The sequence below is a fragment of the Apis laboriosa genome, unplaced genomic scaffold (assembly GCF_014066325.1).
Source record: "Apis laboriosa isolate Shangri-la unplaced genomic scaffold, ASM1406632v1 scaffold20_cov151, whole genome shotgun sequence".
NCBI classification, from domain to species: Eukaryota; Metazoa; Arthropoda; class Insecta; order Hymenoptera; family Apidae; genus Apis; species Apis laboriosa.
In genome coordinates, this window is record NW_025222327.1 from 347,938 (window position 1) to 362,314 (window position 14,377).

At 28.5% G+C, this 14,377-nt stretch overlaps 1 protein-coding gene across 1 annotated transcript in view; it reads left to right on the forward strand.

Annotated features, from left to right (window-relative positions):
* The window catches only part of LOC122712746 (neuronal acetylcholine receptor subunit alpha-7), a 352,327-nt gene extending 338,269 nt beyond the window's left edge, over window positions 1-14,058 (forward strand). Inside the window, exons 9-13 of the mRNA XM_043932599.1 lie at window positions 5,328-5,437; window positions 8,405-8,622; window positions 10,961-11,161; window positions 11,485-11,619; window positions 13,006-14,058. Of these exons, the coding sequence (XP_043788534.1) occupies window positions 5,328-5,437; window positions 8,405-8,622; window positions 10,961-11,161; window positions 11,485-11,569 (614 nt within the window). The 3' untranslated portion in view covers window positions 11,570-11,619; window positions 13,006-14,058. The remainder of the gene's footprint in view (window positions 1-5,327; window positions 5,438-8,404; window positions 8,623-10,960; window positions 11,162-11,484; window positions 11,620-13,005) is intronic.
* The last annotated feature ends 319 nt before the right edge of the window (window positions 14,059-14,377 follow it).

Here is a 14,377-nt window from a genome sequence, read left to right on the forward strand (position 1 = left end):
CAAAGTAGGTCATTATTGATTAATGATTCAAAATATTAATTGTTAGAGAGTTCCATATATCCATATATATATGTATAGATATAATATACTAAATCTAGAGTTTGGTTTTAATATGAATTTTCGATACAGAGAGAATTTTAATAATCACTTGACAAAAATAAATAAATTATTTAAAAATCACGTTTTCTAAAATAAAAGAAAATTTTCTACAAAACAATTGATTTAAATTAAATAAATAAAGAAAATAATCTGATATGAATTAAAAATAAGTATATATAATAACAATGGAACATAAATAAAATCTTTAATTTTCTAAAACAACATTGAATGCAATTGTGTATGAACAATATTAGTTGATTATTCGAAGTTTGACTACTCAAATGATTCATTATTCGAATACAGAATAAATATTCCAACTAACAAATCAATAATTAATTTATCTTTTGCAATACAATATTTCTCTTACTAAAGTTAAAGAAACAAATCATCCTTTTCAAACACATTTTATCCCCATCATCTACGTTACTTTTCAACTTCAACCTATTCAAATATAAAATAAATTCGCAAACGATTAGTTTATTTCTTAATTTTTCCCAATATTTACTTGTATAAACATCCACGTTAAAAAATTATTCAGTTTTTCACCGACCCATTGACAAATCGAACTCCCTCTATTTTCCAAATATATCCATTCCCCAATTAATTCCCCTATAATCGACCTTCCATCTCACGCGCGAAATAACGGTGAAAAAATTCGATATCGATCTCTCGAGGCATCCCGTTGTCACCCCACCACTCCTCCTCTCCCTCCCCCTCCCTTGTTTCACGAATCAAAATTCGTTCACGAATCAACTCTGCCTCGCGAATCCGCGAACGATCGGGAACAGGGTGAAGCTATCATCCCCCACATTAATGAAACTACGCGAAAAGCGTTTGTGCACAGATCATCGCAATTTGCGTGATTCCGTGGTGCAAACCGTGCAGCTTGTTTGCTTACGTGTGCATGCAATAAATATACGCCCACGCCCACGTTTACCAGGCCCTATATCCGACTGAGGATAATCGTTTACCGTAAACACCGCGTTCACGTTTAAGGGTAAGCATGAATTTTAGATTCCATTCGTGAAGCGAATGGATAGGAAGGAAACGTGTTTTTTATCCTTCTTGGAGCAGGTCGGTGTGTAAACGGGAGGGGGAGATGGATGTGGAATCGTTAGGAGGGGGGGATTGATTGGAAAATACAGCGCCGGAAAAGGAAAGGGGATGGTTTTATTAATATTTTACGAGGCACCTGTGTATTTGTATTTGGCAAAGGATAGTTCGAGGGTTGGAATGGAGGGTTTTGGAATTGATATTTTCTGATGATGTAGAGAGGAGAAATAATTGAAATGATACTTTTGAGTCGTGAAGTTTCAAAGTACGTATGATTATATGTGTTATTTTATATATATATATATAGGAAAAGTTAAATTATATTTTACATTGATGATGTTGTTTATTTAGTTGTAAATTGAAGATGATTAATTTTTCTATTCCAGTTCTATTCATAAAATGAGATTAGTTCTATTTATAAAATGCATATTCGAAGATTTAAGATATTTTTTTAATTTTTAATTATTATTATACTATTTAAAAAACTATAAAGAAAAATATCTTGTATTAAATATTATTATTTAATAGTATTGAAATTATATATATAATTTTCTAACAAATTGCGTACACTCTTAATATCTTAAACGATATTTCAAGTATCTTTGAAGTAAAAAATAATATGCAACTGATGATTCAATGAACGTAATTGAATGCGATCGTAAATTCGAATCTTGTCTAATTTCGATCATTTCACCTATATAATTTCCTTATTCGATTAAATATAATGATATAATACTCATACCAATTGCATAGTATTATGTAAAAAATATTTTGTTAAAGAAAATTTAAATTAATCGACAATCTTAAAAATTATTTTGCAAATCGATCACACGCAATGTGACAAACGAATCAAAATACACGTGCAAAACCGAGAGATGAATCATAATTCATTCGATTCCTGAAAGATCTGAAACTATCTTATTCGCTTAGCACATCGTGAATTTCCATTTTCCTTTAATAAATTCCGTCATCCAACCCCCTTCTCCCTTCTTGGCTCGAGAAATTTCAAGCGTGAAAGTACCGAAAAGAAGTACGCCTGTATCTAAACGAAGCAAAAGTTATAAATATGTAGACTGACGTTCGCTTTAGAATTCATTAATAAAGGACGAAGGTAACCGCTTTCGTGTACAACGATTAATCACATCAGTGACGCTTACGACAGCCTTTATGGAGCCGTTAAACTCCGCTATGAAGATAATCCATACTTTAAAAGCCGCCCTCTTTAACGTTGCTTTCTCTCTCTCTCTCTCTCTCGCGCCGAGATTAACCCTTTCCTTCTACTTTCACTTCTTTTTTTCTTTCTTTTCCTTCTTTTTTTTTTTTTTTCTTTCTTTCTTTCTTTTCACTTTACCTTAACGTTTTAGAGTAATGTTATCAGTACGATCGTTTACACCGGAAAATCATGATTATTTGACCGTAATGATGGATTTGCATTATCAAGGTTTTCTGATAAAGTAAAATATAGGATATAAGGATATGAAATTTCGACGAGAAAATAAAGGAATTTTAATAAATTTCGCGGAATTTGTGTATAATAATAAAAATTTTACGTGTGATTATATAAAAAAGACATTTAAGTTTGACAAGTCTAACGATAATGAAATGCTTATAGAGATTATTACAGAAAATACGAGGGAAATAATTTGGATAAAAGTGTTATTTTTAAAAACTTGTTTTAAATTAATATTTTATACATTCCACACCAGTACGTATCACAAAATATATTCATTATTTCACGAATAACGATACCGCACAAATTTTCTTCTTCACAGTTTTATTTATCTTCTTAACAAATTAACAAAGTCACGCACATTACACACACGTTATTATTGCACGATCTTCAAAAAACTAAAAATATTTGGCGAAAATATTGTGACTAATAATAATCCTCAGAAAACAACAAAACATCCGTCACAAAAACGCTGTTCAGATCGGGGATACAATTAACAACTCCCAGTAAGTCTGTCGCATATTAACGTTCGTTCTTTCCTGAACGAGAAAAAAAAAAAAACGAGACGTGGATTAATTTTAATTTCATTAGAACGTTCTAGGAGCAGCTTCTATGCGAATGCTCTGCGCATCCTTCCGTAGACAACAATTATTCGTGCGCTATAATACCCAAGGCACTTGTGCATCCTTCTAGTAATTGCATGCCAATGTGTTAGATGTTTCCCTTTCAAAATGTAGAAGCCAGGCTAGCGATGCACACCGCCACAAACGATACGAGAGGATACGTTATTAAAGTGTTCCTTAACACTTCGTTACTCGTATCCTATATAACATCGTGAATATTAGATTCTAAAATCAAAGATATTGCACGACAAAGGACAAATTTAAAATTAATTTGCGTGGTTATACATTAAGATCTACGATTTTATTTTGAATCTGTCTATTAAATTAAATTCTGGTAAAAGATAAATTATGAGATGATTCTTCGATTTCAGGATTCTAATATTCTGGATTAAAGGATATATAAGAGAAAAGATAAATTCAGCGTTAATTTGGATCTTTAATGGTTCTTTGTTCACGGTCGTTTATTTTAAAAATTTTTGTATTATTTGCAATTTTTAATTTTATGATCGAGCAATATTGTTAATTTTTAAATAATTTAAAAGAAAAGAGTAAGATAAATTATATGTACATGAATAACAACAGGTATAAAAGATATATATCACATAATTTATCTCATAAAAATTATATAGAATTCATATACAGGATGTTCGAACGAAACAAATCAAAAAATTAAATGAAGATTCTAAAAACTTCAAAATAAAAAAAAAGAAAAAAGGGATAAAAGTAAAAAATATTTGTTAAAGTGTAATATCATATTTTTAAGTTACAATCAATTTTGCATTTAATGAAATGAATTGGAGATAGAATAAGATAGTTCTATCTCCATTTCTTTTTATCCAACCGAAAACAAAATTGTTTATAATTTGTACAAGTAATTCTCAACTGATATTTCTACAATTATCCCTTAAATTTTCTACTTCGAACACCTATATACCGTGTGTCCATAATCAAACAAGAATCAAAAATATGACAGCGTTAAGGAACGATGTGATAACGAGTCCTCTCGACGTCGTTGGCGGAAATAAAACTAAAGTTAAAACATTTTTTGCGAAATCGCTTATTTGTTTTTCGAATGCATGCAAATATTCGCTTTACTCGTTTTACAATTCGCCTATTTCTTCCATATTCTTCCTTCTATTTTATTTAATTTTTATTCCCTCCAACTTCTCTTCGTTCTTCGCTCGCCTAATTTTCCTTCGTCTCTGCATTTCTCTCCTCCTCGTTTGGAACAATCCTCTTCAAAAGGATCGGCGGGAACACGACCTAGGATCGCCAGGAATGAATGGGAAAACGTTATGTGATCGTGTGAGAATGCGTGCTCTTGATCACGAGTGTTAGAGAGATTCAGGATCGAGAGAGATGATTATTCTTTGTAAACAAATTATATATGTAGAAATGTGAAAGATAATCGATTATGTATTTATTTCTTGTCGATTAGAAAAGAAATTATGATTGAAAATTTAAATACGTAATTGCTCATGTTAATATTATTTTCTCAATTTATTATCTTTTGCAGAAAAAAATTATTTAAATATCATGTTGCTAATAATATGAAAATATGAAGGATTCAAAATTCATATTTTTGTTAATAGCCAGTGAGATTTACAAAATAATTTCTTGTACAAAAATAAATTTAAAAATGGGATAATTTTTAAATATTAATATGAGTAATTGTATATGATTTTGCTGAAATAAATCGCAAGCAATAAATATTATGTTACGTGTACATATAGATAATAATATCTTAAATATGAATGGGTTAATTAGAATTTAATATTTCTTGTGTAAATACTTATTTCAACTACTCTCGATCCTCGAATCTGTTTGAACAAATCCTCAATGCGCGCGTATGTGTGTGCGAGGATGGTCACTGAAACGAATGAAAGATTACCAGGGGTGAAACAATTAGGTTAACACGAAAAGGAAGAACGATCACACGATTCGATGAGAATTTGATTTATCGTCGAATATTTTTGAAGTAGCCCTACAGTCTTTCATTCTTAGAGACGAATCGAGTGGATCCCTCGATCCATTGCCGTGACTAATCGCCTCCTTTTTATGTTCTTTTCTTCGGGGTATCTTCTGGAACACCCCGAATTCAGGGTCGTACTTCAATTGCATCATGTTCATGGTGGCGAGCAGCGTCGTTCTGACAGTGTTGGTGCTGAACTTTCATCACAGAACGCCCGACAGATACGTGATGCCATCGTGGGTAAGAGATTTGCTTTAAATTATCACGAATTTTCTGTATTAACTTTTTTTCGACCGTAATATTCTGTTTGAAATTTGTTAACTTATCTATTCCATCATCCAAATCATTGATCCAAAGAATTTTAAACTTGAAATAAAAGCAGAGAATATAATTTTTTAATATTTATTTCAAACAATTGATTTAATAATACATAGTTTTTGCATGATGAAGAATCAAATCATTAAATATTTTTAATTATTATGTAAAAAATGAAATCAATGATTAATTTGTTATTCAGAAATCGAGTTTATTCCATGACTCATAATTCGAATTATCTCATTGAATTTTAAAAAACAAATAGGTCGAAAAAAGTTAAAAATAATAATAAATTAAGCATATGACATTGAATCTCATCATTTATATTGTAATTATTGATTTGAGTATATTCATAATTTTTACATTTTTCTTTATATTTCTTATATTGTGTAATATGTTATTATTATTATACTTTTAAAAAGATGTTCTCTTTGGATTTATAATATAAAAATTAATTTCTTTTCTTCTTTTGATATTTTTACTCGTTTAATCTTTATATTATCATGAAAGAAAATAAATCAAAATAAGATAAATCATTATCTCGTTTACAAAAAGAATAAATATAATTTTATCTTTGATTGTGTTATTCACAAGATAACAAAAGAAGAAATCCGAATGTGCGTGACGTTCTTCCATTATGAACTAAAAGAAAATATAAATTGAAAAAAAAAATAATTTCTTTTTTGTAATATATTCTATGATTAGTTATATGAAACAAGAGAAAAAATAATTATTTTACATTGTTACTGTTGCTATCTTATTGTTAAATTAAAATTAACAGTACTATTTTCGCTTATTTTTTTTTATTATTTACAATTTTACTATTAAAATATGTATTTTAAAATATATTAATAATAATATCGTATTATTATCGCATTAGTATTTCGTTCATAAAAATTAATATATATAAAACATAACATATAATAAAAATTCAATATATAATAAAAAATCAGTCAAATTAACAAACAAAATAACAAATTGAAAGAGTTTTGTAAATCATAATTTATAATTCAATATTTCCGATATTTACTCGTGTTATATAATTCAATGAAATATAATTATGTTTATAACACTAAATATCGTTATATCATAATTTTTCATCTTTTTTAATATTTAATAATCTCTTGAACGAAGAAAAAAATCTGGAAAAATTAATAATACTAAAAAAAAATAATAATAATAATAAATTGTTGCATAATTCGTGATAATAATGTGTAAACTCTCGACGAATAACGAAGAGCGAGATATTCGCACTTGAGATTGAATTACAAGCTTTCGAAAGTTGTTCAGTTTACCGAAACGTGAGAGAGAGAGAAAGAGAGAGAAAACTTTGACAGATGTATGCAAAATGTAGCTGGTGTTTTCGTTCATAAAACTCAGCCCTTATCCGCAGTGGCCATTACAGCCATTAAAGACAGTGCTTCAGTCGCTGAAAGTTTAAAGTGCCTTCGAGGCGTTAGCACTTCCTCTTGGCCGTTGGTTACTAGAACTTTCATAAACCAAGAGGAAACGTACTTCAACCGGAGACGAGAATCCTACGGGCTACGAAAAATTCCACGCGGTACTTTTCCATGCCATTATTTCCAGATGCAAGCGAAACAAAGAATACCAATCTTCGCCTAAAGAATAAAAAAAAAAAAAAAAAGAAGCATTAATATATGGTATTAAGTAATTTCAGTCGTGTTGAGTCATTTTAAAAATGAGATATTTCATTCGTGTTTAATGAATTTTATACATTTATATTCAATGAAAATAAGAGAAAGAAAACCTTTAGGTTTTTTAATAAGTGAATCAAACAAATGATAATTTGAAAGACTGAAAACAAATTCGTAATTTCCGAAATACATTAAGTGCATAAAAATTCGATCAATTCGTTGTTTTTGTTTAATGCACCATTGCAATCACATACAAAGTCACAAATGATTTCAAGTTTTTGAATAAAAAATGAGACAAGAATCTAAAAATTTTGTCATCAAATCTACTCAGGAAATAAAGAAAATCATGCCAATGAAGTCACTTTTTGATTTATCCCATTATCTCAATCGGTTACCGAGATATAAAGACTCAAAGTAACGCTTAAGACCGTACGGAAATTATGAATGGGTCCGCGACCCAGTGACCTACTTATTTTTCCTGGAAATGCGTACTATGCATTTCTAGGAATCGCGTCTGTCGCTTGTCTGGAGTTTGGGATAGGTCAGTGAGATGAGGTGCGAGCGAGAGGTCCAAATAAGCAACAAGGACAGAGATAATAAACGATTAAAAATTACGTTTCTCTTTACATGACGATATCTTGAGAACCAGGAATCGTATCGGGATAAATGAAAAAGCATTTTAAAGGGCAAGTTTCTGTGCTTCCAATGATCGTTCACTCATTGACCGGAAGTCATTATCTTCAGAATTATAGCGATTCGAAGTTTTCTTAATTTTAATACGGTTTGATCAAGTTTTAAGGTAAAATATAAGTAAAATACGTGATACATATCTTTATTTATGGGAAAATATTGCTTTTAAGGATCTTATTAATGGTATATTAAAGATTTTAAATTGATTTCAAAGTTATTTTAAATTTTTTCTTGAAATAATTAGATTTTAAGAACGTAAAAGCTTTTAATAATATTATATTCGTAATATATGATTTTTATTAAAAGTTATGTCCCAATTTCGAATAAGTTCACTTTCTCTCATGTAATACTATCGAATAATCATTAAATTTTAATCTTAAAAAATATATTTATCATTTGATTTTTTAAAAAACATATAATTAATTTCGATGAAGTTGATTCTTTTAATTTCTCTACATCAGAATCTCATTTATCGTTTAAATTTATTAAACATTAGACTATAAAAATTACATGTTATATAAATTTTGTTTTTCTCACTTGCACTTAGATTAAAATGCTGTTTTTACAATGGTTGCCGTGCTTGCTGCGCATGAGTCGTCCAGGAAAGAAGATCACGAAGAAGACCATTCTTGGAGGCAACAGAAGGGCAAAGGGCATGGAATTGCAGGAGAAGAGTAGCAAGAGTTTGCTAGCAAATGTATTAGATATCGACGACGACATTCGTCACAAGAATAGTGCGGCAAATCCTCCTTCCGGTTACATAAGGTATATTTCCTTAAATTTTTTGTATTTGTTTAATCTTACTTTAAAATATTTATTATCAAAAAAATTCGTGCTATAATAATTAAAATATATTTTAACGAGAAAATTATAAATTTCGAAAAAAAAGTTTACATAGTATACAAATGTATATTGCAGTATGTTCCAGTAATTTCCATACAACTTTAAAGTATTCTATAATATTTTGCGGTTATTTTATTTTCAATAATAAATATTCTTCTTGCGATTAACAATATGATAAAAATATCATATAAACATAAAATAATGAATATTAAGAATTGTCATAAAATATTCACGCTAAACTAATTAATTTATTTTATCCAATAATTAATCCATATAATATATGCATATGATCAGACATGAAGTACTTCTTAAAATATACATAAATAATTTTTCAAACAACTTTTTGAATATAATTTATATTGCAACTAACGAAATACAATATTTTCATGTAAGATTACATAAAATTTAATGCATAACTTAAAAAAGTATGTTAATTTTTCTTCTACTAAGTATACGATTCAAATAATATAATTAATATTCTGTAATTTAAAGCTACTTAATCTCTCTTACGAAAAAAACACACGAGACTCGCATGATAATGACTTGCATGACATACTGGATATGTAAATGTAGTGTGAGTGAACATCCCTATCCATGCGTGCATTCGAATCAACATAGTTGGGATGACAATGTAATTCAACACGTATAATCCTCATTCCAACAGACATTCTAAACTTCAGCAGAATCCTCGTAATGTTAGAAGATTTAGTAAAAAGTAGCCGATAATGTTTTAACAAATGAAGGAACACAGTGAAAAAGTGGTACAGAATTTATTTAAATTAAAGTAATACGTGTATTTTAAAATGAAGAAGTAACATATATTTAAAATGAAAATGAAATGAATAAGATTGATATAAGAAAAATGATAATAACAATATCCAGTATGTTAATAATCAAATAGTTGAAGTAATTTCTTAATCTTATTATGTCCTTTTAATTATCCATCCAATTATTATTTAATATCTACTATTTATAAATTTTAATAAATTTTACTATTCTTTATCTATTAATTATCTTATTAATTATTTTACTATTCTTTATCTATTAATATGATTTTATTGTTTAAATATAAAGTAATTATTCTAATAACAAATTAATAAAATAAATTTCATATTTTCTTTTAAATATGATATTCGTGTTGTAACTTTATCAACAATTAATTGAGTATGAAAATGATTTCTGATAATAAATAAGTCTCAGAAAAACTGTAAGTTCAATCATTTCAATTTTCAAAATTCATTTCGTGTCTCCATTTTTCTTGAACATACCTCGGGGATATAGATTTTTCCGAATAGACGAATCGCTGTCCGTTTAAATTTCCAATGTATCGGCCTCCAGTGAGGACATCTATTTTTTCCTTCTCTTTGATGCCTGTTCATGATATCTCATTGATATCAAATGCTAGTTGAGACATTTCCGATAAAATAATTCCATATGCTCTTCAATGTGTCCGCCATATAGAACGACGTGACAAAATTTATTTATGAAACGTCTCAACGTGAAATGTTCGATGAAAGTTGGACATTAACGTGGAAACTATATATCACATTTTTTGACTCGTGTATTTCTTGATTCTTATTTCAAATACTTGGTGAGGTATTATTGGAAATAAATTAAATTCAATTCGTTAAAAATGAATTAAAAATTCAACGTTGTGTCTGACATAGCACAGAAAATAATATTCTAAGAAAAAAACAGATTTTTATCAAGCAGATCGAAATATAAATATTATCAATAATTTATTAAAAAGTACTAGTTTAAAGAACAAAAATTTAATATAATAAATATTGCATAATAATAGATTTTCGATCAAATTTATTACATTATTCTTTTTTCATAATTAAATAACAAATATTGCAACATATATAATTGTTGACCCAATTATCACTTAATTAATTTTCTCCTTTCACTACGTTTATTAATAAAAAATACGTAATTATTATATAATTAATATAAACTTTTAGGAAAATAATAAGAAAATTTAAATTGAAATCTTATTTTACAATAATAATTTTCTCTCTCTTCTATATTTATATCCTTTTATATTTTCGATACTATTAAAATAATATTCAAAGAAATCACACAAATATATATATATATATTTTTAATTAATTATGTGCGATCGAATTTCGATTTCAATTTCGATTTTATAATACATATTATATTTTTATTATATTTGTATTACATATTATATCATAATTTTTTATTTTTGCAAAAAAAATAAATAATTTTCATTGAATAATTAATTTATTTGTAACAGGTCGGCGTTCGGTACACCGATATCTACCGGAAGACCAGCAACGGTCGAAGATACGTCCGCATCGTTACCTCTTAGCGGGATGCAGGAGGAATTGCACACGATTCTTAAGGAATTACGATTCATCACGGATCGTATGAAAAAGGCGGATGAAAGCGACGAGATCATTAGCGACTGGAAATTCGCCGCTATGGTGGTGGACAGGTTTAGTATATTTTATTAATATTAAATGTAGAATATTAAGTTCTTGTTAATTTCAATAATAATTTAATTTCTGATTTATTCTTACTTATTATTATTTATTATTAAATATTAAATATTCTTTATAGAATAAAGATAATATAAATTATCGTTTAATAATTTTATTAATTTAATTTTTATTTTTTCAATTATTTATTGGAATTAATATTCATCTTTTGTATGAAATTTAAATTCTATATATCTATTAAGAAGAATTTAATCAATATTAATGAGTGTTCATTTAAGATATCTTTAATTTTAATAATTTTATTCCTTGTTCGTTACAGGCTTTGCTTGATCGTTTTCACGTTGTTCACGGTTTTGGCCACGATAGTGATATTGTGTCGTGCGCCACACATAATCGTCCAATAAATAGACTGCCCCGGTCAAGTCACCGAAAAAATGCACAAAAATTGCCAAAGGTATTAAAGTTATTCAATATTTATAACAATATTAATCATCAGCATTCTTTTCCATTCAAATTTTTCATTTTTTACATATACATTTTTTATATATAGTTTATTTAAATATAATATACAATAATCAACTAGTCTGAAGTCATTATAAAATGGAATAATCACGCCATATGTTGAAAGCATTTCATTTAAAAAAGTACACTTTCATATTTTCTCATATCTCGTTTTATATTTCCTTTACGATTCTCTTTAAAGAATAATTTCGCAATAAATTTAAAAGAGACGTAATTTTTTCTTAAATATTCTTTCTCGTTACTGAAATTCGCTAAATTATGCTTCTCAGTTCATTTAAATCTTTCAGATTCAACGTAATGTTCATAAAGGAATATATATATATATATATATATATATGAAAGCTAATTAAACTTTATTTCGCATTTACATATATCTATATTCTCCTACGCAGAAAAACATCATATATTATTTTAAAACAATTTTTTTTTAATTATATTCTCTCAATATATTTTTTATATTTTATTTGTAATTGTAAATACAAATTTTCCATACAATCACGATGAAAGGATATTTAATGATAATGAAAGAGAATACCATTGTTCAATTTCTAATGACTTCTACGTATATATATGAGTTACTGTATTCAAGTAACATCATTCTTAATTCATTAGAGTGGCATAGAAAATTAGTACAGTATGAAATTATTCTATGGATAGCAAGCTTATCTCGTTCGTTATCACAATTATTTCAATGTGGTATACAATTTTCCCAAAATTATAAACTGAGAAATTAGAAATTGAATTTTCAAACATTTAGAATTTCGTGCAAACTTTAATTTCTAATATAGGTCACTGTATAAAATATAAATAAATATTCCAAGTAAAGTTATTAAATTTGACAAGTTATCTAAATATGTAATAAATTAATATATGCTATTTCCTTAATAATAAATGAGAAAAAGAGATTTCTATTTTGTTACAACAAATACGCATATACGTACAATTCAAAAATCATATAAATTTTACTAATAATGAATACAAATAAAAATTATCAAATTTCATTTTTATAAATTGTTCCAGTATATCTAGCAATAGTTTATTAATATATAAACAAATGATATAAGAATTAAAAAATATAATTAATTTAAAATTAGTAAATTAAAAATTATGAATAAATTATATAAAAATATAAGAGTCAAAATTGATAATATGGTTTTCAAAAATAATATTTATTATAAAGTTATATTCATTAGCTAGTAGTTTCTACTTTTTCAATTAATTTTCAACATATATTCACACATGTCTCATACATCAATATAATAACATTTGCATATAATTGATTGATTCAATCCCGCAATTACTTATTTTTGTTCCACAGAAACGACGATACGTGAGTTTCGAGGAGGCTGCCACGGAAGAGCGATCAAGTAACGAGAGAGCACGAAAAAAGCTGCTCGTTGCTTCGTGCTTCCTTTCTTCTCGCTCTCTCCCTCTCTCTCTTTCTCTCTCTCTTTCTCTCTATCTCTCTTTCTCTCTTTCTTTCTCTTTCTCTCTGTTTCTCCCGTTTTCTTCCCCCGAAAAAAAAAGAAGAAATACTACGTGTGAGACGTGCTTCCAGTTTCGGCGAAAGGAAGGAGGAAGAGGCGAAGAAAGAAAGGGGAGGAACAAGCAAGAGTGAAGAGGCCGGAAGAGGAGGCGGAAGAGATCGAAGAGGTCGTCGTTCGTTCGGTTCTTGCTGACCGACCAAAAATTTTTCAAACGCTTCGAACACACACGTTTAAAAAACGAGGAAGCGCCCCTCGCGTGTTGAAGAACCGAACCGGAAAAACCGGAAGGACTTGGCAGGAAGCGATTGGAAAAAGGACTTGTAGAGGAGGGCAAAGAAAGCGCCTCGACACATTATACACTATTGACAATACACGGCCACGTTGTGCGTTCACTTTCTTCGGCTAAAAACCGAACTTTCTCTCCTAAGTTTAAACCTAATCGAGCGCAATCGCTATCTTTCTCTCTCTATCTATCCATCTACCTATCTATCTATCTATCTATCTATCTATCTAGTATCAAACTCTCCGCGGATAAGTGATCGACGCTCGGTGTCGTACGACGATCTTATAATTTTATTAAATTATGCAAGAAGAGCGCGTCCTCGTCTCTCTCGAGCGAGGAGGAGCATCGATTCGTTCGAGGCTACTAGGGGGAATTCGAGAAAGCTGTGTGCTTGTGCGCGCATTCCTCGAGAGAGTGTTGTCGCGGCCTTTCAGTAATTCAATAGTTAACAGACACGAACGATAGAAGGGAGAAGAAGGACAACAATAATAGTAATAACGATAATAACAATAATAATAATGATAATGGTAACGATAATAATCGTAATGACTAATGATATAAATAATATTAATAGTAAATTTAATTAATAATAATAATAATAATAATAATAATAATAATAATAATAATAATAATAATAATAATGATTGAATAATGCTAATGATGATAATATTGTTAATAATACATATGTTAATAACAAATGAATAATAATAATAATGATAATTATAATCGCTTTGTGTGCGGGCGTAATTATGTACGATCGAATCGAGAACATTATCGCGCCACTAAGGGTCTCTCGTGGAACTGATACGGTCTTTATATAACTGCCAAATAAAAAAAAAAAAAAAAAAAAACCAAGAAAAAACTCGAGACAGGGGTGTCCAACCTTTTCACAGTTAGATACGTAAGCTGCAATTCGAGTA